Genomic DNA, 24,800 nt, shown 5'->3' on the forward strand with positions numbered 1-24,800 from the left:
ACATGATATGCTATATGTATGCTAAGCTCTTGAACATTAATGAATATAATTCCTATACTTGATGAAATCATTGTCAAAAGGGGGAGAAGAGAAGAATTTTTGGAAAGTTGAGAGAATGTTGTTTTTGGTTCAATTGGGAATTTCTTTCTTTTCAAAAGTGAGAGAAGTTTTCCTTTGGAATTCCGAGCGCGATGTGTACGTTTGTACGAAGTGCGCTTTTTACCACTTTCGTTTTTATTTTTCCAAACACCGAAACATTTTTGATGGGTTTGCCAATGTGTTCATCAAGGGGGAGATTGTGAAATCAAAGGTGTTTTTTATTATTATTCTGTGATGAACAATTGGCATTGGAGATTATTGGTTTTCATATTTAGAATTTATTTGCGAAGTGGTTTTGGAGATGATTGGATTTCACAGGTGATCTACAGGTACTGCTGGATTTGGGTCCGGTTGGACCGGGCATGTGCTGCTGGTCAGACCGGCGTGTATTGCGCGGTCAGACCGGCGCAGCCCGCGGTCTGACCGGCCGACTCTGTCGGTTTCGGTTTCGGGTTATTTGTTTGGATATCCGTGATTGTTTCATGTTTATGGCTTCTAGATGGATATTATGCGTATGTAATACTGTTGTTTGCTAACAATGAGCCAAGTTGAGGATAGCTTGGTCTCGGAATATGGTTTCTTTATTTGTTCTATGTGTAGGTGACTCGAGATGTCGGGAGAGTATTTGCGGTGATGGACCGGGAGTCGGCTTGGGGATAAAACGACGTCCATGGTGGTCAGAGATCATGTGGGATACTAAGGCTAGAGTTCAATGCACGTGGTTGGTGAAGATTCCATATGACATACGATGGAGGTATTGTGTGCGTATGGGATGCGGAGTCGAATTTCAAAGGAGTCCAAATTTGGTATGATTGGTTATGTAAAGTTTGTTTCTTGTACTAGAGGGTTTTCTAGGGTGATTAGGACTTCTAGTATGAGTTTGGTTCGTGGCTTTAGGCTGCCTACCTTGGGTATAAATAGAGAGGGAGCGTGAGGCTTTCTAGTATTGCTTTTGAGAGCAATTGAGTTGATAGTCGAGTTAGAGTTTCGAGTTTAGTCGAGATTTTTGTAAGGAGTGCTATTAGTGCACTTTGTAAACACAGAGAGAATCAATAAAGTCGTCATCCACTTTAAGAGTTCTTCAATTTGTGTTTCACCAGGTTTCGACGGTCTAACCGGCGGCGCACCGGCGGTCAGACCGGCGGCTAGGGGCGGTTAGACCGACGGATGACCTGCGGTCAGACCAGCAGCGGCGACAGGAGCAGGCAGGCAATTTCGGCGGTTCGACCGATCGATCTACATCGGTCAGACCGACGGCAACCAGGCGGTCAGACCGGCGCATACACTTCGCTCAGACCACGATTCGTCGAATTTGAGGGTAACTTTTAGCTAAAAGTTTTGGTTTTTGGGTATACCAACCATTCACCTCCCTGGTTGGCTTAGTTCTTGTGATTCGATCTTAAAAAAGACTGGACTTATTTGGATTTACCTTACTTCTTTCACCTATTCATCCCTTCCTATTGCCACCACACCTGCCCGCTTTCCGAGATGCCTCCTCCTGATCTTGAGGGTGAGGACGACCTTCTCGGCTTTTCCCCACCGTCCAGCTTCCTCACGAATTCTGGGTTTTCACCGTCATCCTCAAGTCGAGAGACTTCACTACACTACACTAGTGGATGCCATTTTCTGTCTCTAATTTACCGTTTACAAATCAACGGTGGATAATAATTGGTTAGAAATTGCTTTGGGTACCTTTCAAGCACTGTCGTTTAAACGATCGATGAACTCTATTTTGGCACGAGTTGAAACTTTATGCATGGCAAGTTCAAGTCGTCTCGTTTCTTGGAGTGAAGCTTCCTCGCGGTGAAACTGCTTGCGGTGAAGGCGTAAAGCCTTTTCCTCACACGCGCACGGCGCCTTCCTCCCTAGCTTCCTTCTTACTACTAGTAGCTTGAGAGTTTGAGAAGCAGAGAGGCCAGGGTTGGCTACGAGCCTACTTAGCGGCCGAAAATTTGTTCCAATTAGACAAGCAGAGAGCAGAATCATCATCTCCCGCCACGGTAACCCTCCCCTCCTCCTCCCGTTTGTTTGTTTACGCCTTAACTAATTGCTAGTAGTAGTACGTCTCATGACTCGTAATCTCCCTAAACTGATCTGAAATGTTCGACAGGATATATACAGGGGGGCCTGTCTGCCTGCATGTTTTGGTTGACATGATCTTGGACATGAGAGAGCCGGGTTATTGATTTGTTTTGGTGGCCGCCGGGCCCAACCTGGCATCAACGCTCTCCCTTCTATTGTATGCCCTCTCTCCAATCTTCTTATTTCTTCATCACTTGCTGCTCTGTTACATTGCTTCGTGCAACTGACCAGGCAGAAAACAAAAACCAAGATGATCGTATGGTCGTACCAATGAAACTGTTGGCTTCTAATGTACGAAGTACACTTGCTGATTCTTTTTCTTTGGTTAACTGCACGCTTGCTTGATCTCCTTCACTAAAAGAACTGTACGCTTGTTCTTTTGCCCCCAAAGGGAGTTGCTATCCCTGCTGGATTACCTTAACACTATTACTCCTCACTTCTTATAGTTTACTCTTGGTTAATTTGCAGGATAGTTTTTTTTTTTAGATTTTTTTCTGCACCTTAAGGGTGTACCACAAATTAATACTAGAATTTTGTGGTACCATCAGGTGCCTCCTCGAGGGCCATAAAATTTCAGCCTGTTTTTTTTGTTTTCTTTTTGGTACAAGTAAAACCAGTTATTCTACAGAGCACTACAGAAAAATAAAAACTTCAGCTTTATTATATATGACTTCAATCACAATATATACATCTATGTTTTTCACTAAATTAATCCACTCTATTCACAGGGCTTAAAGGAATCCCCAGACTCCAATCACCATGAGCTTATCCAAGACCATTGGGTTCATTAGTGGCATCAATGAGTGTGTAAATTTATTTCAATGGGCTACATCTGCTCTTTCCACTCTCCACTCTCGATGGAGTGGAAAACAGCAGCAAAAGCTTCAGGGTGAATTATTGCAGTTGCAGAGTAGCCTTCAACGTCTTAGGGATACTCTTCCTGCAAATTATGATCTCATTGATCGAGCAGAGTGGAGGATCCATAAACACTGTGTGGCCAATCTCCTTCCAAATATAAAGGATGCAGTGTACAATGCTGATGACCTTCTTGATGAGTTTAGATGGTATGAACAAAAGGTAGCACTGGAAAGTAATGCAAACCAATCTCCTTTTATGGACTTCTTCAATAATATGATTCAAGGAAGCTTCAATAAAGTGAATGATATCATGGAAAGGCTGGATAATATTTCAAGTCAGTTGGAGAGGATGGGATTGCATGAAATTCCCCAACGATTTGACAAATCACTTAGGCCAGAGACTAGCTCTTTCCCAAATGAGAGAAAAATATTTGGTCGTGACAAGGAACTGAAGAAAGTTATGGAATTGCTCGGTGTACCGATAAATCTCACCAGGGCCTGTTACAAGCGTAAGAGAAATAGTAGCACGGCTGATGCATCAATGAGCACATCAGAAAAGTCAAGAATATCATGTTTTTCTGTGTTGCCAATTGTTGGAATTGGGGGTGTTGGAAAGACCACTTTGGCTCAACATATATGCAATCATCCACAAGTGAAGTCCCATTTCGACCTAATAATTTGGACATGCGTCTCAGACGATTTTGATGCAACAAGGTTAATTAAAGAGGCAATACAATCCTCTTCAGGAAAAGAGGCAACTACTGATAATTTGAATTGTCTGCAACTTGGTCTTTCTAACATTGTGAACAACAAAAGGTTCTTAATTATACTTGATGACGTCTGGGATGATGCCTTGAAGGAGAATGGGCAGTGTTGGGAGAGGCTTTGTTTACCTTTAGAAAATGGGCTACAGGGAAGTATGGTTTTGGTCACCACCAGATCTTCAAAAGTTGCTGATGGAGTGAGCACAATGGACCCATTTACATTGGATGGTTTAAAGGATGACATATTCTGGGATTTCTTCAAACTGTGTGCTTTTGGGTCTCAGAGTTCTAACAATGATCCTGATCTAGAGGACATTGGTAGAGGAATACTTCCTAAGTTGAAGGGTTCTCCTTTAGCAGCCAAAACACTTGGACGCCTGTTAAGGATGAACCTTCAAATTCCATACTGGAATAATATACTATTGAGTGAACTGTGGGATTTGAAACAAGAGGAAACTGACATTTTGCCCGCCCTTAGATTGAGTTACATGTACTTACCATTCCATTTGAAGAGATGCTTCTCATTCTGTGCTGTGTACCCGAAAGATCATAAATTTGAAAAGAACATTTTAGCTGAAATTTGGGTAGCAGAAGGCTTTGTGGAATCTGATGGTGGCTTTCCAATTCTAGACATTGGCCATCGGTACTTTGAAGACCTTGTAAGTCGGTCCTTCTTTCAAAAAGTTCGTGGTACATATGTAATCCATGACCTGATGCATGACATGGCACAACTAGTTTCAAAGCATGAATGCTTCACCATAAAAGAATTGAGTGACTTTCAGAAAGTTCCTCGGAATGTTTGCCATTTGATGATACTGGATTCTAGAAACTTTGATTGTTCCAACTTACTGAGCCTATGTGAGCACACGAAGTTGCGTACTCTACTCTGCGAAAAGTCTCTAATAAGCAATATAACTTTAGCTTCAGTAATGGACCGTTGGTGTAGTGAACTTCGACATATACGTGTGTTTTCTTGTGTTTCCCTAAAGGAGATTCCAATGAGCATTGGCAATTTGAAACATCTTCGGTACCTTCGAATCTCCAAAAAATGTCCTTTTCACTGACTTCCACCAGAGATATGTTGGCTATATAAATTGCAGTTTCTTTATGCTACAAAATGCGCGCTAGAAAGCTTGCCAAGTGACTTCAGTAAGTTAATCAACCTACAGACATATGAATCAGTGGGATTTGCATACTATCGAATGAAGAACCTACTGCCTGTTGCAGGTAACGATCGAAATGTTAGATTGATGAAGAATTTGAACCAATTCTGTGGGGATTTGGACATATATCCTAGGGGATTTAGTAAGGATCTTGCAATTGAAATTGATCTTAAAAACAAGAAAGATCTCAGAAGACTGACCCTGAATTGGTTGTTCAGTTCATGTAAGGACAATGAAATAGTGCTTCAAGTCCTGCAACCTCCCACCAATCTGAAATGTCTAGAAGTCGCTGGTTATGGAGGTGAATCTCTTCCATGCTGGAGCAATAACGGCAGCATTTCTGTTTTCCCATCCCTGACCGACCTAGCAATTTCTTCCTGTGAAAAGTTATCAAGCCTCGACCACTTCCTACAGGCAGATTACATGCCGGTCCTTGAGAGAATAAGTATAAGAGAGTGTGCAAACGTAACATCACTGCAAACTGAAAGGTTTGGTGAATTTAGTTGCCTTGGAGATTTTACTGTGTCTAATTGCCCGAAACTTTTCCATAATTCAGGAAGCTTATCAGTGCCAACCCTCAAGAATCTGGAGTTGCGTAATTCCGGTATTCTTCTCAGCAATATTGAGTGCTCCTCCCTCACCTCCTTGTCCTTTAAATGTGTGCACGTGACAGCCATTCCCATACAACTCTTGAGTGGTAACCTTCCATCTCTACAAAAGTTAAACATAATCGAGTGTGAATCTCTCACATTTATTGGAGAATCGTATCCCCTCAATGGAGCATTCTCATTCCTTACTGTCCTAATCATTGAATGCTGCCACAGATTGCCAACCCTCGATGGCCTCCTGAAGAAAGAACATCTGCCCGCCATTGAGATTATTAAAATTTATTCTTGTACTGGGTTACTGTCCCTGCCCGGTGAAAGGTTTGGGAGTTTTACTTGTCTCAGTGATTTGAGAATTTCTCATTGTCCAAATATCAATTGGCAAAGTGGATTGGTTTTGCCATCATATCTCAAAAGGCTATCCCATGAATAATTGTGGGAATTTTTCTGCCTGGTTTCCCAACTGCCTGGGCAGCCTCACCTGCCTCGTTGAACTGACAATGATTAAGTGTCACGGTATAGAATCCTTTCCAAACCAAATGTGGAGAAGCAATCTCGCCTCACTCAAGGAATTGCACATTGCTGATTGCCCAGATCTAGTTTCAATCGGTGCGGTGAAGCCAATCTCAAAAATAAAGACGGTGTACATATATGAGTGTCAGAAGTTGACGACAGTAAAGCAGCCTTTCACCAGAAGAGGAAGGTAAAACGTAGCCTTTGTTCAAAGGCCGCATTGGATGGAAACCCTATTGACCCATGGTATTAATTGGTACGTGTGTTCCTACACCAAAATTTTCTCGTTGCGGTTCTTTCTGAGATTTTCCTTTTTATCTTCCTGTCGTAGCTAGCAGAAAAAATTTATGCATCCACCAAATTCCGAAATTATGATGAGCATGCTAAACAGCTTGATGTCACGGATATGTACATATTGTTAACAGTATGAGGTTTGCTCTGGTCCTGCAGGTACCTTGGTACCTGCCGGTACCTGTAATCCAAACCATCAATTTCCTTCCATCCAACGGGTGAGAAGAAACCGTACCGGCGGTACTGCGCACGTGATTGTATAGAAGATGAAGAGGTACTAAGGACATAAGGGTAGTCAGGTAATTTCGCGTTCCAATTGTATCTTCTTCATCTGCCTCTTATCCTTTCTCTCTCTTGAAGATGCCGACGAGCAGTAGTGGCTCATCGGAGGGTTCTCGCCGGTGGAGTGGCCATTTTGTTTTTTTTTTCCTCTTTTCCGTTCTCCGGCGTAATCTCTGGCGCCGCTTCTGGCTGCTGTAGACGAGCAAGGTCGACATAACTGTGCCACCGCAATTGGGGTGGCCGCGCCGTGCGGATGCAAACGCCGTCGCACGCCACACAGCCGTAGCCGTAGGAAAAAAAATTGATATCTCTGGCTAACACATCGTCCACGCCCACCGCTCCTGTGAGAGCTCCAGGCTCCTCGCCAGGGACGCCGCCGCCACTACCGTCTCGCTGCTACCATCTCGTCATCGGTCGCGCTCGGCAGCTCCCTGTGCTTTGGCTTTGGTGGCAGCGCCGGCGTGTCGTTGCTAAACAACTGGCCGTCCTCATCGTCCTTCCCGCCACTGTGCTAGCTTCAAGCCCTTCACCGGCGCGAGCTTTGACACATCCAAGTACGGCTTGCTATGGCAGCAAGCAGATGACGCTGCCAGCGGCCATGGTGCAGCCGCGTGAGGACGAGGAGCTAGCGTTGGCTGTTTTTCCTCGTAGTCCAGTCCATCGCACCCCCTAACGATTGAACGGCCAGATTTTGTTCAGTACCTCCCGGTACAAATTGCTGGACCAGAGCAAACCTCTAACAGTATAGTTAGCTCAAATCCTAGCCAATCTAGGTAAACATGATCCAATTTAGATATTTTCAGCTACATTGAGTAGGGAAAATATGCGGTAAAAACCACCAAATAAGTAAAAATCTGTGAAAACCATACCTAGAAGGTTTCTAAATTCGTGACAAAAAGACTTGTTTTTTCCTGCCCTACCATATATAGGAGTAACCCATATATGCAAAGGTATATATATGTTGAATATACCTGGATGTGTGGCAGTACGATTGAATTTAGTGTTCCCATTGCAGCTTGTTAATTTTCCAGCTGAGTGCCTGTGCTGACCAATACTCTCTTCTTTATTAATGAAGGATTTTTTTTGAGGGGATTTATTAATGAAGGATTGAATAGCTGCCGAATTGCTCTGAGACCAATATGATGGACTTCAATGGCATATACTCCCTCCGTTTCATAATATAAGACTTTCTAGCATTGCTCATATTCATATAGATGTTAATGAATTTATACACATATATATGTCTACATTCATTAACATATATATGAATGTAGACAATGCTAGAAAGTCTTACATTATGAAACGGATGAAGATATTCTCCCGAGCTCTAGTTTCCTCCCTCTATTGTCACTTGGGGTTGGTTTGGTTTGTGGCCTAAATAGGCCTTACCAAATTTTGTCATTGCCAAATTTTGGTATGACTAATTTTGACAAGGTAAAGTTGTGTTTGGATTGAAGCCAAAATAGCCTAAGTTCACTATTGAAATGGCCTATTTTCTTAGGCATGCCAAAATTTGGCTTCAAACCAAATAGACACTAAACATTATTACATTATTGAAATTACCAAATATTGGTAACCCTAATTTAGGCCTCAAACCAAACCAGCCCTTGGCTTATTCTCTCAAACAATTTGTTGCAAAACAGATAACCCTCTGAAGGTTACCCATTTGTCCTCTCCAAAGCGACATGTACCCGTTGGCATTTCCCTTTCAAGTTTCAAATAAGTGGGGGAGAAAACATTAAGAATTTCTGTTAAACTGTATGGTTTTATTTGATTGTGCTAAGAGCTTTAGAGATTTGTATGTTAATCTTAAATTGAAGTATGTTTTCATTATTATTTTGTGATGAACAGTTGGTTTTTAAGATAATTGGTTTTGATATTTGGTGATTCTTAGAGAAGTGGTGTTTCTCTTTGTATGGAGCCGGTTAGAGCGGGTCGAATAGGCCAATTAGACCGATGTGGTATGTGCGATCAGATCGGCTGACTCTGTGTCGGTGTCAGTTTCAAGTGGTTTATTTGGATACTCGTGATTTTAGTGGCTAGATGATTTCTATATGTGTGCAATGCTAATGTTGAGTGAGGAAATAACCTGTGCTTGGATATGATTCTTGTTTGATTCATGTATAGATGTCTTGATACTTCGGGAGAGCGTTGCCGGTGATGGATCAGGAGTCAACTTGGGAGAAGATGACATTCGGACAATCAGGATATCATGCGGGACACTTAGCCTAAAGAATAATGCACGTGGTTGATGGAAATTCCATGCGGCATACGATGGGAGATTGTGTGCGTACGGAAAGTGGAGTCAAATTTGGAAGGATTCCAAATTTAGTAAGGTTCGAGTTTTAATTGTAAAAGATAAGTTGGATAGTTGTACGGGAAGGTTGCCTACTAGATTAGGACGACTAGTTGTATTTGTGGCTTTTAGGTTACCTACTTCGGATATAAATAGAAGAGGGGGTTGAAGCCCCTCGGTATTGATTTTTTAGTAGTTGAGTTGAGAGAAAAAGTTAGGGTTTCGAGTTTAGTTGAATTTTGAGATAGGAGTGCTATAGTGACACTTTGCAAACACAATTGTTCTTTGAGTTGTGTTTTTCCGGGATTGGTGGTCAAACTGACAAGAGTGTGGCGGTTAGACCAATGGAACTACGACGGTCAGACCGGTGGCTTCCAGGTGGTGTGACTGGCGGCATCAGGTGACGGCGGTAGAGACAAGACGGTTGGGCGCACTACAACAAAATCATTGTTTTAAGACGTTTCACTTATGTCGCTACGTAAGTCGTCTATCTTTTACAAGTAAAATTGAAATAGGGACGATGTTTGAGACGCTTTATTAGTTGAGGAAATAGTTTTAAGACGCTTTACATGTTAGCACAAAATTAAATCGTTTAGAGATGAATATTGAGACGTTTCTGTAGAGATGAGTTTGTAGACGTTTTTATTATATGTGTGTCATCGTTATTAGACAATATATAATTATTTATATAGAGAAAGACGAAAACAAACACACCGTTCCTAATCGTCATCATCAAATACCATTATAATAATATTATAATTATTTGGACAAAAAAATTGAATATTTAATATTCAGTCTCAGATTAAAAAAAGAAGAGTATCTGCTACAGGACGCATGTTTGTAGAGTTGCAATATAAAAAAACTATGTATTTACCTTCAATATTGTTCACGTTAATGACTTGGTTAGCGCCTGAACTTTGCAACCTGCAGGTGCTGTGTTCGAACGTAGATGAAAGCATTAAATATTTAATATCAAACATATTAAGACGTGCGTGTCTATATTGATGCTTCTATAAAAGCGTTCCTCTATATTTTGTAGAGATGCAACATCTTAAATAATGTAGGTATTCCTACGCCGTCTCTCGCAACATCTTAAATAATGTAGGTATTCCTACGCCTAGATGAAAGCATTAAATATTCAATATCAAATATATTAAGACGTACGTGCCTATATTGATGCTTCTATAAAAGCGTTCCTATATATTTTGTAGAGATGCAATTTACACGTCTCTAGCAACATCTTAAATAATGTAGGTATTCCTACGATGCTTTATAAAAGCGCCTCAATTATTTGTGTACGACGCTTTATAAAAGCGCCTCAGTTATTTGTGGGAGATGAAATGAAACGTCTCTATCCATCTTAAATAATGTAGGTATTCCTACGACGCTTTATAAAAGCGCCTCAGTTATTTGTGGAAGATGAAATAAAACGTCTCTATCCTACAAATAAGATGTCTCCGTTGGGTTGTTTTGTCGGGAGCTTCCATACCCATCAGATCGAAGGCATCTGTGCGGTCAGACCTGTGCATCTACTCCGTTTAGACCGATCTCCACAGACGTTTCAAGGTAACTTTTAATTCCACTAAAAGTTTTCCATTTTTGGTGTTCCGGCGATTCATTCCCCTCTGATGGACTTATTCTTGGTATTCAATCCTACAATTACTACTTCTGTTTTTTAATGACACCGTTGACTTTTTGTATAACATTTTACCATTCGACTTATTCAAAAATTTAGTATAGATATGTACAACTATAACAAAAGATTATAGTTTTTATGATAAACAAGTTACAACAAGATAAATGATATTTATATAATTTTTTAAATAAGATGAATGGTTAAACATGTCGTGCCCTAAAAATCACCCGAAAATTTTATCGTCTAAATTATTTCTAGAAATTGTAAAAGCCAAAAATAGCCTTCAACAATTAAAATCATCAGGTTTCAACTCAAATTGGCATGTGGAATTCACTATGATGGGTACCCAAAAGTATTGGAGGGCTACAGTGATTCAAACCGGATATCTGATGCTTATAAGATAAAAGCCACAAGTGGATATGTGTTCACACTTGGAGGTGGTGTTGTTTCCTGGAAGTCTTGTAAGCATACCATCTTAACGAGATCAACAATGGAATCATAACTCACATCATTAGACACTGCCAGTGTTGAGGCCAAGTGGCTTCGTGATTTCCTGATGGATTTGCCGGTGGTTGAAAAACTAGTACCAGCTATCCTACTGAACAGTAATAATCAAACGATGATTATTAAGGTGAACAGTTCGAAGGATAATATGAAGTCATTTAGACATGTAAAGAGAAGACTGAAGTCTATCAAAAAGCTAAAAAACTCCGAAGTGATAACATTGGAATATGTCCAAACTGCTAAAAATATGACATATCAGGTTACTAAGGGAATATCATGTAATGTGATAGACAGTGCATCAAGTGAGATGGGCTTGAGACCCACTTGAAGTTACACAATAGTGGTAACATATCCTATGTGATCAGAGATCCCATGAATTTGGATGGCAAAACAAGCTATTGGGTGACTAGGAGGAGAGACCTTTGAATGTGCTCATTTCTTTGATGTACTTATCTCCCTATCTGTATGACAGGTTGGCTCATACCTTAATATTATTGTTGATGCAAAAAACACACACTGGCATGGGAGATCTGCTTAGCTCTAGTGTAGGTCCAAATCTTGATGAGGTGCAGGCATGCCAGTCAGATTGATCCTGCAACTAACAAGGTATGCAAATAGTAGATCAATGAGCCGATCGGCTGACGAGCCGATGGAGTAGTTCCAGCCGATGCCGATACCAGTCGATAGCGCTAGGGTTTTGAGCTATCGGCTATATGTCCAATGTATATTTTGATACTTGAGAAAATAATGATATAAAGGCAATCGACTGATGATAATGCAAGAAAGCAACAATATAATCCAGTAGAAACCAACTGGCTAACAATGACATGATAGAATAAGCAATGATCCGACGGTTAAAGCATACATCGGCTGGAGGTCCGATGTCATAAAATCCACAATATTAGATTAAACAGTGAAACCTTTGTTGCGATCGGCTAAACCCAACTTGTATGTAATCCTTATAAGCTGATGCAACGTCCAGATAACTTATCGGCTAGCACCCCGATAAAACACTAGCATGAACCTATCGGCTCAACAAGATTTATATTATCAACAACAATCTAGTAGGTCGAACCTAACTGATACAGCACGAGATTGTATATGATAATCTAATACTCGATGAGCCGATAGATCTGTCTAATGTGATGGATATAACAAATCTATTTAGAAAAAACATTGTGATTGTAGAGATATATCAGTTAAGACAGAAGATCGGACCTAACCGAGATAGGCCCAACTAAACAGATGCGTCTCTAAACACAATGCAATTAGAGATATAATTGAGATATTAGATAGGCAAATATATCAACCAAACCAGAGCGATCCAAGAGATCGAAGCGATGCAGCCTTGAACAACACCAACGTAGCCGATAGATTCACTAGGGCCGGCGGAACGTAGGACTTACCCCTTCACCGGAGATTGAACTGAACCGATGCAGCCCCGCGTCAGGTGCCAAATTCCGCTGGATGATAAGTAAAAACCTCGGTAAAGAGGGTGGCGATGCGCCAAGAGTAGTTGTATTGATCTAGAGATAGATTACAATGACCCCGTGTGTACATATTTATACCCCTGGGTAGATACTAGTCCTTGTAGGACAAGAAAGAAACTTTCCTAAAGATAAAAGGAAAACATAAAGTACTTATAGGACACTAAACACACTTTCCTAAAGATAAAAGGAAACTAACAAACTATTCCTAATTAATAGATAACTTGTCATGCCGCATCCTACTTGAACTCGGTCACTTCTGGATAAACTTCCTTTGATAGATTAATTTCCTTAACCGAATATAGCAGGAATTTGACTATTGGCGATGCGATAATTCTCCTAGGGGCTTACCAAATTTTGGTGTTAACAATGATCCAAGTGGCTTTTCTTAAAATAAAGATGTTGGCGTGAACATCTTAGAAGGAACACACATGTATGAGTCCAACTGCTAGTCACATACTATCATATTTGGGTGATCTCTATATGCTCATGAAAAGGCCCGGGGTATGATTTATTCACTCAAAACAGAGGAGATGCTAACAACAGCCTAATATCAGTTAAGGAATTGAGTAAAACCTAACTGCACAAGACTGACAAATCAAGGCATAGTCCATTGTTCACTTATGGTTAGGTGTAGCTCCTTTTCAAGGTGAAAGATAAACTTAAGAGTCTCCACCGAAACACTGGTATAACAAACAGGTGCAGAACTGATAACATTTTCCGTGAGCCCTCAAATTCGGTGAGGATTGTTCGGTTTAATGGGCTAGGCCCAATTTAATCCTAATAATTCCATGGGCCCACAATTAATGTTAGGGGATTAATACCACCATGAAAATCAACGTGGAAAGACCTCGATTTAAATAGGTTGCTATCAAAGAACACCTGTTGAGTTGTTGAGGTGGTGGTGGGATTGCCACGCGCGCGCGTAGTGGCCGTGCCATGATGTGTGTGTAGGATGGATTCCTCTCCCAACGTTACGATTTGTTTTGATGATCAAAAGCGTAACCGACGTGCGATGATACTTCAGTAACGAGTAGAGCAGTGAATTGGCATTGAATCAGATTTATTCCCTGCTAACATCTCTCTCGCACAGTATGGAGCAGCGAATCGACATTGAATCGGATTTATTCCCTGCTAACGTCTCTCTCTCTCTCTCTCTATCTCTCTCTCTCGCACAGTATAAATCCCACTTCCGGCATAGACAGAGGTGAATCCAATTCTCTCTGTTCATGCCCCTCACTCTGATTCTCCCCAGGAAAGCTCTATGTTCTTTTGTTCCTGAGCTACACATTTATTTCCCCAATTCTAAGCATCCATGCGCAGTATGGAGCAGCGAATCGACATTGAATCGGATTTATTCCCTGCTAACGTCTCTCTCTTTCTCGCACAGTATAAATCCCACTTCCAGCATAGACAGAGGTGAATCCAATTCTCTCTGTTCATCCCCCTCACTCTAATTCTCCCCAGGAAAGCTCTATGTTCTTTTGTTCCTGAGCTACGCATTTATTTCCCCAATTCTAAGCATCTGTGTGCATGGATACTCGAGACAAGTAGGCTTCCGGAACTCCGTTTGCTTGAGTACCTGCATGGGTAGGCGGGCGATCAATCTTCGGGGAAGCGCGTTCTTCGCGCGACTTCTCTTGGCACTGCATCCTCTTCGTCAAGGTCTTCTTCCTCTACATCGCGATGTCTACCACCGGCGCCAGTGTTACTGGAGGAGAAGGGAATGGCGGTACTAGAGGAGGTTAAACCGAGAACGTCAGCATCAACGGAGGCAATGTCGATGCTTCATCATCCTCTGGAGCGTTCACTGGGTATATTACTACTCTTATCTTGGTGTTTAACATGTTGTTAGATGCTTTTATTCCTGTTAGCATATTTATGTTTATCACCATGCTAGGATCACCTTTTATTACGTATGTCATGTTTATTATACTATATTTATATTTTTAGATTAAAATATGCTGAATTACAATCAGATTTCCAACGTCCTCAAGTCCAGAGAATTACTACACTACCCTAGTGGATGTCATTTTCTCTCTAGTTTACTATTTAGAGGAGGGAACATATCATGTGCACACAAGTTTTCCGTGCACACTCCGTGCACACTAACTAGCAAATATCACAGAAAATTCTAGAAAAAATTGGACACATACTTCCAATAGTATTACACCTATGTGTGAAATCTTATCTTCAAATTCATTATATTTTAGCCGTAAAAAAAAGAAAAAATTCTGACAGATTTTAACCCTTTAAACCGTCAGATTTTCTTTTTTTTTTTTGCTACTGCTAAAATATAATGAATTTGAACATTAGACTTTACAGATATGTGTAGTACAATTAGGAGTAAATGTCTAATTTTTTTCTAGAATTTTTTATAATATTTGCTAGTTGGTTTATACGGAGTGTGCACGAAAAGATTGTGTACATTGGATATGTTCAACGGTGGATACTAATTGGTTAGAAATTGGATGGGTACCTTTCGACCACTGTCATTTAATCGATCGATGAACTCTATTTTGGCATGAGTTGGGCGTTGGAACTTTATGCAAGCCAGGTCAAGTCGTCTCGTTCCTTGGAGTGAAGCTTCCTCGCACGCGCACGGCGCCTTTTCCTCCCTCATTTCTTGATACTACTATCTCCGTTTAAAATTCCGTTTAAAATTAAGTGTACTTGTGGATTTTCGTATTCAACGTTTAATCATCCGTTTCATTTAAAAAATATTACAAATTAAAAAAAAATTAGTCACACATAAAAATAACAACAAAAATACTAATCATAAAATTTTTTCAAATAAAACGGATGGTTAAACGTTAAATATGAACAATGTAAAACTGTCCTCTTTCTAGAATGGAGGTACTACTTACTACTCCCTCCGACACATTCTAGTACTACAAATTTGTATATATTCACAGTATTATAATGTAACATATATATTCTTAAATCTAATTTTATTGGTACGAAGGGAGTATTAGCTTGAGAGTTCAGAGGCAGAGGCCAGTGTTGGCTACGAGCCTACGAAGCGGCGGAAAATCTGTTCCAATTAGGCAAAAGCAGAGAGCAGATTCACTACGCGTAGGGCGCCGGGCAGACGATCAAGTTAATCATCATCTCCCGCCACGGTAACCCTCCCCTCCTCCTCCCGTTTGCTTGTTTACGTCTTAACTGATTGCTAGTAGTAGTACGTCTCATGACTCGTAATCTCCCTAAACTGATCTGAAATGTTCGACGGGAAACAGCAGGGGCCTGCCTGCAGCTGCATGTTTTGATTTGTTTTGGTGGCCGCTGCAGCCGCCGGGCCCAACTTCGCTTCATTGCTCTCCCCTCGATTGTATGCATGCCCTCTCTCCAATCTTCTTATTTCTTCATCACTTGCTGCTCTGTTACTTCGTGCGGCCGTACCAATGAAACTGTTTGCTTCTAATGTACAAACTACACCTGAGGATTCTTTTCTTTTGGTTAACTGCACGCTTGCCTGATCTCCTTCACTAAAAGAACTGTGCACTTGCTCTTTTGCCCCTGCGTTGCAACGGGAAAAACTAAAGTTGCATACACATACAAATGATCAAGGATTTATTTTCATATGATCTTAACTCTTCTATAAAAAAATATTCTTCACGTAGAGCTGCTAGATAACTTGTTTTTTGAAAATACTTTTGTTCTCACCTCCAACATGAGCTAATTTTTTAAAGAAAACTCGCACATATCCTATTAGAATGGGTTAATGGCATTACTTCTTGTTAGTACCATTGCATTTGCATGTGACATTTCTAATCGGCTCCGGTGATTCCAATTACCATGCAAACAAAATCTTATCACAGTCCTGTCATACGAGTGCTGAAGCTGAATTACGAGCTCTTGCAACTGCAACTGCTGAAGTTATATGGCTCCAATGGCTACTTGCTGATCTTGGCATTCTCCTTTCACAACCTACTTAACTATTTTGTGACAACACAAGTGCTATCCAAATAGCATCAAATTTTGTGAAACATGAACTCAGTATACATATAGGGGCTGATGCTTCCTTTTCATGGTTTCATTGCCAACATAACTTCAAGTTGCAGACTTCTTCACCAAACCACAAACTCAGAATCCGCACAATTTTCTTCTTTCCAAACATAACGTTGTTGATCCGCCTATAGTTTGATAGGGGGTGTTAATGTATATACATATATCTTCCTGTTTTGGCCTTTTGGCCCACTTGGCCCATGTACATGTATATGACTTGAGTCGTGAGGGATGGGGAGAGGATCAACTATGGCCAAAGGGTAAAATGGTCTTATCATGTTGCTTTGTCTTTTTTACTTTAGTTTTGTGAATTATTTTGTCGTCTTAATTGCACTGTTTCAGACGGTAATGGCAAACAAAAGGTACATAGACCAACTTCAGTGGAAAATTTGCAATTGAAGTTTTTTTTAATGGCTATTCTGAGTTAGGGGGGTGAAAGTAGTGGTATATTTGTAATTCTCCCAACCGGAAATTCTATAGAGCACTATGAAAAGATAAAAACTTCAGCTTTATCATATATGACTTAATCACAAGATATACTTTTATGTTTTTCACTAAATTAATCTACTCTGTTCACAGGGCTTGAAGGAATCCCCAGACTCCAATCACCATGAGCTTATCCAAGACCATTGGGTTCATTAGTGGCATCAATGAGTGTTTTAATTTTTTTCAGTGGGCAAAATCTGCCATGTCATGTGTCCACTCTCGATGGAGCAACACACAGGATCAAAAGCTTCAGGGTGAATTGTTGCAATTGCAGAGTAGCTTGCAATGTCTGAGGGATACTCTTCCTGCAAAGTACGATCTAATCGATCGCGCAGAGTGGAGGAGCCACGAACGCCGTGTGGCCGAGCTCCTCCCAAATCTCAAGGATGCAATGTACAACGCTGATGACCTTCTTGATGAGTTCAGATGGTATGAACAAAAGGTGGCACTGGAAGGTAATGCAAGCCAATCTCCTTTTATGGACTTCTTTGATAGTGTCATTCAAGGAAGCTTTAATAAAGTGAACGATGTCATCAAAAGGCTGTATAATATTTCTAGCCAACTGGAGAAGATGGGGCTGCATGAAGTTCCCCGGCGGTTTGACAATTCACTCAGGCCAGAGACCAGCTCTTTCCTAAATGAAAGAGAAATATTTGGTCGTGATAATGAACTGCAGCAAGTGATGGAATTGCTTGGTGTACCTAAAAACGGCACCGATGCTCGTTCCAAGCGCAGGAGAAAAAATAATGATGAATCAACAAGCACATCAAGATGCAACCAAGAAAGTATTCCTGTTCTGCCAATAGTTGGAATTGGGGGTGTTGGAAAGACCACTATGGCCCAACATATATTGCATGATCCACGAGTGATTTCTCACTTTGATATGATAATTTGGATTTGTGTTTCAGACGACTTTGATGTGAAGAGATTAACTAAAGAAGCCATACAATCCTCTTCTAAAAAAGAGTCAACAACTTTTGATGGGAAGAGAATAACTAAAGAAGCCATACAATCCTATTCTAAGAAAGAGTCAACAGCTGATCATTTGGATTCACTTCAGCACGCTCTTTCTGAAAAAGTGCGGGATAAAACATTATTGATTATACTTGATGACATGTGGGATGATGCCCTGAGGGAAAGCGGACGATGTTGGAAGAGGTTTTGTGCACCTTTTTCAAATGTTTTGGCACAGGGAAGTATAATGTTAGTCACCACTAGATCTTTAGAGGTTGCTCATGAGGTGAAAACAATGGAACCCGTCCGATTAGAGGGATTGAAGGATGATATCTTCTGGAATTTCTTCAAAATATGCACATTTGGATCTTCCGATTCTAGTGATTATCCGGAGCTAGAGCGCATCGGTAGAAACATAGTCCCAAAGTTGAAGGGTTCACCATTAGCCGCCAAAACATTAGGACGCCTGTTGAGAACCAGCCTTGACATTGCACATTGGAATAACATACTACAGAGTGAACTATGGGAGCTGAGACAACATAACACTGAGATTTTGCCCGCTCTTCGGTTGAGTTACTTGTATCTACCATTCCACTTGAAGAGATGCTTCTCGTTCTGTGCTCTTTACCCAAAAGATCACCTATTTGAAAAGGCCGGTTTAGCTGAAATTTGGATTGCAGAAGGCTTCGTGGAACCTGAAGGTAGCATTCCAATTCTAGATATTGGTTGTCAGTACTTTGAAGAACTTGTAAATCGGTCATTCTTTCAGAAAGTTCATGGCAATTATGTAATCCATGATTTGCTGCATGACATGGCACAATTAGTTTCAAAGCATGAGTGCTTCATCTTAAAAGACAAGGATGATTTTGAGAAAGTTCCTTCAAGTGTTCGTCATCTATTCATACTCCCTAGCACAAATTTTGACTGCAATCTCTTGCTGAGCCTTTGTAAGCACAAAAAGTTGCGCACTCTACTCTGCCACAGGTCTCTACAGGATAAGACTTTAGCATGTGTTATGGACCGTTGGTGCACTGAACTTCAGCATATGCGTGTGATTGTTTGTCCCTACACAAAGGAGTTACCGGCGAGTATTGGGAAATTGAAGCATCTACGGTACCTTAAAATCTCTGGAGACTGTCCTTTCAAAAGCCTTCCTCAAGAGTTTTGTCATCTATATAATTTGCAGATTTTTTCGGCTACAAAATGCAGGCTAGAAAACTTGCCCAGTGACTTCAATAAGTTAAGGAATTTACGGAGATTTGATTCATGTGCATTTCGTTGTGATCCCAAGTTCCAAACTCATTTTGATGCAATTAATGGACAGGAAGTTGGAGCTATACTGCAGTATGTGAACCATATTTGCGGAGGTCTGACGATAGATAATATTGGTCTAATAAGAAAGGATATTGCTGCAAAAGCCGCACTAAAGAACAAGAAATATGTCAACACGATGACCCTGAAATGGTCTTCTATGGGACAACAAGTGCAGAAGTTGACTGAGGTGCTTCAAGTTCTAATTCCTCCCACTAGTCTCAGTTATCTGAACCTCACGGGTTGTCCAGGTGAATTTCTTCCAACCTGGTTTCATCCAAGTAATTTGCCAATGTTAACATCCCTTGAGCTTATTGCTTGCCATGATTTTGTGACCATACCAACTCCCAGCATGTCACAGTCCATAGACCCAAATGAGATACCCAAGGTTCTAACTGAGAACAATAAAGGCAGACCTGGAATATTTTCATCCCTGAACCACGTAATCATTGAAAGTTGCAATAAGTTATCAAACCTCGACCAATTTCTACAACCTGCTTACTTACCGGCCATCAAGACAATAAAGATTACAAAATGTAGACAGTTAGTTGAACTGCCAACTGACAGGTTGGGTGAATTCCATTTCCTTGAAGAACTGGAGGTGTCTCATTGCCCGAATTTGAATGATCCACAAAGCTTGTCAATACCTACCCTCAAGAAGCTCAAGCTGATTAATTCTTGGAATCTCCTGGGAGACATTGAGTGTTGTTCCCTGACCTCCTTGGTTTTTTCCCTTTGGCATGTAACCTCCATTCCCTTGCATGTCTGGAGCAGTAGCTTTCCAGCACTACAGAAGTTACAGATTGCAGACAGTGGGATTACTGGAGAGTCTCAATCATCAGTCCTCACCAGCCTTTCTGTTCCAGGAGAATACAGCAGCATTAGAACATTCTCATGCCTCACTGACCTGAAAATAAGCAGCTGCAATAATATGACGACCCTCGATCACCTCTTGTGGCCTGAGCATCAACCTGCTGTAGAGAAAATTTATGTTGCCCTATGTAGCAGTCTGCGTACCCTGCCGTGTGAACTGTTGAAGGACTTTTCTGTTCTGAAGGATCTGAAGATTTGTTTCTGTCCAAGTCTCAAGTGGCACAGGCGCCTGGTTTTGCCATCTACTCTCCAAAGGCTCTCCTTAACTAGATGTGGGGATATCTCTCCCTGTGTACCCAGCTGCCTGGAGAACCTTGCCTCCCTCGTGTCACTGGAGATCACCTTTTGCTCAATTGTGGCATACATTCCAGCTTCACTGTGGCGCGGTAATCTCTCATCGCTCCGGGATTTACATATTCGGGGTTGCGAAGATCTTGTATCAATTGGTGGAGCAGGCGCGATTGCGGAAATAAACAAGGTGAAGATAGAAGGCTGTCTAAAGCTGAAGGAAATAGAGCAGCCAATGAGCAGAGCCAGACTGTAGATCTCATGAGAGAGCCGATTCAATCTTTGTGTGATGATGCCAAAAATTTCCCTTCTAGCTCTTACCAAGATTTTCCCTTTCTACAAGCATTGTGTCCTGAACTCTTTTTCTAATGCTACTTATGTGCGTACTGTTTCCAAATTAGTTGCTTCTAAACCTTAGCTAGTTACTGTATGCTACTCCCACCGTCCCAAAATATAAGCATTTTTAGCATAATGACAAGTCAAGCATTTTTAACTTTGACTATTAATAGAAAAAAAAATAAAGAAGATCAATCATGTAAAATTGATGTTACTAAATTTATCATTAAACAAACTATCTAATATGCAATTCTTTTTATATAAAACATTTTGTTTTTATAGATATTTTTTGTCAAAGTAGCATCTCGAAAACCGTGTCAGAATCCAAAAATGTTTATATTTTGGGACGGAGGAAGTATATTCTTAACCTAAGTATACTTTAAAATATATTAGTTTAAACAGCAAAATAACTTATATCCTTCACCTGTAGTACTAACATATGATTTAAACTTTAAACGGCAAGGGAATTTACTTATCCAGGAATCCAATTACTGTGGAAATACATTGAGGAGTTTAAAACATTCTTGTTTTTGTTGAGGGCACTGTACCGACCAAAGTTCTCTCCTTTATTAATGGAGGATGGAGCGACTGGTAAAATGGAGCTAATAGGTGGACTATTGGAGAACTACGGGGCACTTCTTTTGATAGCAAAAATCTACTCATCCATAATTTTCTTCACTCTGTTGTCCTGTTTTTACTTAACTACATAAGATGATTTCTTTTCATCAAGCAATTTACTGGAAAGCATAATGCCTCTGAAAGGTTTGATTAGCCTCAAGAACTTCAGCTTGATTACTGAAAATTGAAAACTCCAATTATCTATCATATAGTAATGAAAACTCTAAGCAGTCTATTTCTTCAAATAGATACACCCTGCCCATTCTCTCTACCCTTCAAACAGGTATAGTAGTGAAATCCACTACAAAACAGTGAGGGTGCTTATTCTGAATAAATTCGTTCACAACAGACTGCACTGAGAGAAGGGCTATAAGCGTACAGCGATATATGACTATGGAACACCCATTCCAGGAAGGTTTTTTTTTAACATCTACTGAAGCGCGTTCAGCAAAAATAAAGAGGAAGGGTGTCCTGAACAACATAGCCAAAATGAACACCTCAAGATATGCTGGAAGCTATTCCATCTATGCCTGGATCACTAGGCCTGGGGCTTCTCCTCGGCTTTCTTTGGCTGCCAGGCAAAAAGATGTCAAACTTGTCAATGAGAAACACAACACGTCGAATACTGCCAATGAGAAATAATAGTAGAACCTGGCTATGGAATAGAAAATTCTCTTAGATAAGTCTGGCATCTAAAAAGAAATAAAACGCAAAACATAACACTCTGTTTTTTTAGTAAAAATATTTGAGTTGGTAGTGGTGATGGCCATCAGACACATCAGGACATCATTGCAACAGTATGCACTTCTGTTTCAATGCACAAACAGCTGGCTACTTGCAACATAAACTGAACGAATAGACATGCAAACTGTTCCCTGAAAGGGGCAGTTTGGGAGTACAATAACAAGCAAATGAATATACCTAGCAATCGATCATGTTAGTATTGAGATTTTGCATATGAACACTGGCAAATAAAGGATGCTTAGTTCACTAAATTTTAGTACAAAATGAATTGACACAACCTACAAATGAACCCATATTAAACAGTACTCCCTCCGTTTCATAATATAAGACTTTCTAGTATTGCCCATATTCATATAGATGTTAATGAACCTAGATATATACATATGTCTAGATTCATTAACATCTATATGAATGTGGACAATCCTAAAAAGTCTTACATTGTGAAACGGAGGGAGTATAAAGCACTCAAGTTTATATGAATTTGAGGAAGAAAGCATTCCTGTGGATAGTTTAATCAAATAACTATTGAACTTCTTTCTAAAGGTACACATACACACAGAAGGACATCTTTGCTTGTCAATTGCACTGCTTGCATTTAGTAATGGTACGTATTAAATTAAATAACTTTCATAAATGATACTAACCTTTCACACAAGATGCCATGCATGACTAGAGTAAAATTTAGCTCTAGATTGATTAAATGAAAATTTTTGCTTCTGCAAGTTAAAAATTCCCTATAAATTGAACAAGTTCTGAATGAAGGACTTTGGAAATATTTTGGTGTTAATTAATAAGTGGGGAGATTGTAGTTGCCACTAATGACTCAGTTCTCTGTTGTGCCACGAAAAAACCACTAACTGCCTTTACACCATTTCTGTAAATTGTTGTTTTCGATTAGTCCTCTCAGGTACTAAACTGTTGAGACTATTGCAGCCTACCCAGTGCAAACAAAATAGTTCATAAACCATCCCTCATCAAATGAAGAATAGGACATTTCTTTAGTAGCCAAAAAAACACATAAAAAGTTAAATCTAGACCTGCTAAATACATCTTAGCTGTATACTGTTGCATTGCTTGCCTGTTAACAGCAGACTTGTATATCACTTAAATTGGCACCTTCACTTACAAACAAGGGTGCAAGTTTGCGAACTTATGGGTACCCACTGACCCACACCATTATCTAAAAGTACATTTTGTCCCCATTCCCTAGTTCAGATTAGTTAGAAAACTGTAAGCCAAATGAACCAGCATGGATCGATGGGTACACGCAGGCTTACTAGGCATTTTTCCAAAGAAGCATCAATATCTGTTATCTAAGACGGAATTCCATACCTTAACCAAACTCTCATGTACAAGCCTTAGATGAAAAACATAAGTTTATGAATGTCTCCAAAGTAGCGGCTCAAACTATTCTAATATGATGCCTTAAAGGCTTTTTTGAATTGATTCTAAATAAATGCTTGCTACATTGTTCACCCCTGCTGCCCGCACACAACTTGTTTGTTGAATTGCCGGAGTGGAAGTCTTATGCTTTTCTACCTTGCATAGTGGGCCTTTATTATTGGATTAAGATGTTATCTATAACTTTCTTCTGTATGATTAGAAGTATACCGCTATATGAGCCTCATGGAGTTGTGACGAGTTTATTGAACTGGGACTAAAAGCTAACGAATACGGTAAGTAGTATCGCCCACAAGGTGTTCGATCAAATGAAACTATATAATCACCCAAAAGGCCACCCATAGTAGCACAAGAAACGCACGCGCAGGCAAGGTGTTGGACGAAAGGAAGACGAAGAGGCGAACCTTGATGCCCGGGAACGACATGGTGAGCTCCTCCTCGGGGATGAGGACGGGCCACTTCTCCCCGCCGTCGCGGAAGAGCTGCTCAGTGTCGAGGAGGCGCCCGCGGTCGAGGATCTGGTCGCGGATCCCCTGCGCGGTGGCGCCCTCCGCGGCGACGAAGGACTCCTCGACGCCGTTGAAGTAGGTGACGAGCACGCGCGGGGGCGGGTGGGCGTTCTTCTCCCCGGCCGCCGCGGCGTCGGCGGGGGGCGGCGAGGGGAGGCGGCGGAGCTCGACGGAGCAGGCCGGGTTGGAGTCCTTGGCCTTGCGGCCGTTGCACTGCGCCAGGAGCTCCACCACCGCCGCCTTCCGCGGGTCCAGCGGGCAGTACTCCACCACCACCTTCGACAAGAACTTGAGCATCTCTCCGACCCACGATTCGGGACGCCGGAGGATGACGGCGACGATGCGGTGCGGTGTTGCCGGGGAAGAAGAAATGCCGGGACGATGCCCGAGCTGACGAACGCGGCGATGCCGGCGGCCGACCACGCGGCGTCGACGGCGGGCCGCGGACTCCCTTCGACCCAGCTTCAGCGGTGGCGCGGGGCCGGCAGGCGTCGATGCCGCGAGGCGGGTGGGCGGGGGCCGACTCGAGGCGATGGGCCGGCGGGCGTCGACGGCGCGGCGTCACCCGTCGATGGCGGCGCTCGGTCGAGGGGATAGAGCCTGATTTAGGGTTCTGGATGCAGGGGTATATTGATCATTTCGTGCCCATTCCACGCTGGCATACACATGTGGCGATGTACAGTGCGACAGGTG

At 41.3% G+C, this 24,800-nt stretch overlaps 2 protein-coding genes and 1 pseudogene across 4 annotated transcripts; 2 read left to right on the top strand and 1 right to left on the bottom strand.

Moving 5' to 3' along the window:
- Window positions 1-1,833: 1,833 nt before the first annotated feature.
- Window positions 1,834-8,570, top strand: LOC4329026 (putative disease resistance protein RGA1; annotated as a pseudogene).
- A 3,709-nt stretch (window positions 8,571-12,279) lies between these two features.
- Window positions 12,280-20,899, top strand: LOC4329027 (putative disease resistance protein RGA4). Of its 3 annotated transcripts, none has more exons than XM_026023386.2 (4): window positions 12,280-14,393; window positions 15,545-15,701; window positions 15,819-15,910; window positions 17,167-20,899. In XM_026023386.2, exon 4 carries the CDS (start codon window positions 17,198-17,200, stop codon window positions 20,753-20,755), a length of 3,558 nt encoding a protein of 1,185 aa, XP_025879171.1. In that variant the 5' UTR covers window positions 12,280-14,393; window positions 15,545-15,701; window positions 15,819-15,910; window positions 17,167-17,197; the 3' UTR covers window positions 20,756-20,899. The 3 variants fall into 3 exon arrangements, with proteins under 3 accessions (XP_025879171.1, XP_025879170.1, XP_015626044.1); XM_026023385.2 differs by having other exon boundaries at window positions 15,822-15,910; XM_015770558.2 differs by lacking the exon at window positions 15,819-15,910.
- An 840-nt stretch (window positions 20,900-21,739) lies between these two features.
- LOC4329028 (uncharacterized) lies at window positions 21,740-24,709 on the bottom strand. The gene is made up of 2 exons (XM_015767817.3): window positions 24,003-24,709; window positions 21,740-22,024 (listed from the first exon to the last, which is right to left on the bottom strand). The coding sequence occupies exons 1-2, from the start codon at window positions 24,402-24,404 to the stop codon at window positions 21,992-21,994; spliced, it is 435 nt and encodes a 144-aa protein (XP_015623303.1). The 5' UTR covers window positions 24,405-24,709; the 3' UTR covers window positions 21,740-21,991.
- Between the last annotated feature and the right edge of the window lie 91 nt (window positions 24,710-24,800).

The sequence above is a fragment of the Oryza sativa genome, chromosome 2, assembly GCF_034140825.1.
Source record: "Oryza sativa Japonica Group chromosome 2, ASM3414082v1".
NCBI lineage: Eukaryota > Viridiplantae > Streptophyta > Magnoliopsida > Poales > Poaceae > Oryza > Oryza sativa.

Bases quoted from the DNA above. Each gene is read 5' to 3' on its own strand.
- LOC4329027 (XM_026023386.2), top strand. From the start codon at position 17,198: ATGAGCTTATCCAAGACCATTGGGTTCATTAGTGGCATCAATGAGTGT.
- LOC4329028 (XM_015767817.3), bottom strand. From the start codon at position 24,404: ATGCTCAAGTTCTTGTCGAAGGTGGTGGTGGAGTACTGCCCGCTGGAC. The intron at 22,025-24,002 runs GTTCGCCTCTTC...TTTGCCTGGCAG, and splicing joins TGTCGTTCCCGGGCATCAAG to CCAAAGAAAGCCGAGGAGAA.